The sequence below is a fragment of the Anneissia japonica genome, unplaced genomic scaffold (genome assembly GCF_011630105.1).
Source record: "Anneissia japonica isolate Jap-2015-1 unplaced genomic scaffold, ASM1163010v1 scaffold53854_len1052_cov166, whole genome shotgun sequence".
NCBI lineage: Eukaryota > Metazoa > Echinodermata > Crinoidea > Comatulida > Comatulidae > Anneissia > Anneissia japonica.
In genome coordinates, this window is record NW_022724781.1 from 1 (window position 1) to 1,052 (window position 1,052).

At 37.6% G+C, this 1,052-nt stretch overlaps 1 protein-coding gene across 1 annotated transcript; it reads left to right on the top strand.

Annotated features, from left to right (window-relative positions):
- Positions 1–53: 53 nt before the first annotated feature.
- Positions 54–1,046, top strand: LOC117112544 (kinesin light chain 1-like). The gene is made up of 2 exons (XM_033255623.1): positions 54–299; positions 674–1,046. The coding sequence occupies exons 1-2, from the start codon at positions 121–123 to the stop codon at positions 834–836; spliced, it is 342 nt and encodes a 113-aa protein (XP_033111514.1). The 5' UTR covers positions 54–120; the 3' UTR covers positions 837–1,046.
- The last annotated feature ends 6 nt before the right edge of the window (positions 1,047–1,052 follow it).

A 1,052-nucleotide genomic window follows, 5' to 3' on the forward strand; every position in this document is an offset into this window, starting at 1 on the left:
AATTTTATCTTTTTTGGGTTTACCCATGCCTTAAAGTCACTTTATGTTTGCACGTAGATTGGAGAATTATCGTATGGACAGGGACGACTTGAAGATGGCTTGATTCACCATCTATGGGACATGCAGCTTACCCTGAACGAAGTGGGCTTAAGTCATCCGCGCGTGGCGACAATCTTGAACAATATTGCTCTTGTTTACGATGATATGAATGACAAAAAAGCCGGTGATTTATTCAAAGGCGTTTTGAATATAATGGTTCAGGCCTATGGACAAAACCATGTGGACGTAGCAGTTGTCAGGTATGTTTTAACAATTTGTGTACACAAGACTTGAAGTCCGATAATTGAATACCTTGAAAGATGGAGTGAGTTAGCAATTAGGAAATAAATAAAACAGCTACCGATAAGTTAATGAAGGAACCGTGAAAGAACCGAGGGAATAAATGAGTTGAGCCAGGTTTCGAGCAAAAGTCAATGTTGTAAATCAGTATCAAAATAGTCTTAGGGAGAGTGGGAATCAAGGAGAAATTACGCACGTTGAAGAAGCCCTTCCTACTTGATGTAAAATAATTATCAACATTATGATTACACTATAGTGTATTTTGATTGATATTCGTAAACAGCAGTCTACAGATAAATTTTCTAACAAAATGTTGGATTTTTTGTATCTTCAGGTATAACTTGGGAGCATTTCTTTTCGCAAATAACCTTTATGAGAGATCCCGCTATCAGTTCAATGAAGCTCAACGTATATTCGAACTTTTCCTTGGCAATGATCATCCGGACACGAGATTAACTGAGGTCGCACTGGAAAAACTGCATGCATTCGTTAAATAAAGAATAGGTCTATAGGATATCGAACCCGCATAATAATTATAGGTCAAATATAAAGGATTTAATTTTAGAATTTTAAAGAGGTGAAATTCAGAAAAAGGGGATATTAAAGTACCGTATAAGTAGAGTAAATAGGATGAAATTCACAAACGGGGAGGGGGGTACAAAAGTTTTCCGAGGCGGCCAAGTACTAAAAGGGCCACGCCCACCTTAGTTCCG

Bases quoted from the DNA above. Each gene is read 5' to 3' on its own strand.
- LOC117112544 (XM_033255623.1), top strand. From the start codon at position 121: ATGCAGCTTACCCTGAACGAAGTGGGCTTAAGTCATCCGCGCGTGGCG. The intron at 300-673 runs GTATGTTTTAAC...TTGTATCTTCAG, and splicing joins GTGGACGTAGCAGTTGTCAG to GTATAACTTGGGAGCATTTC.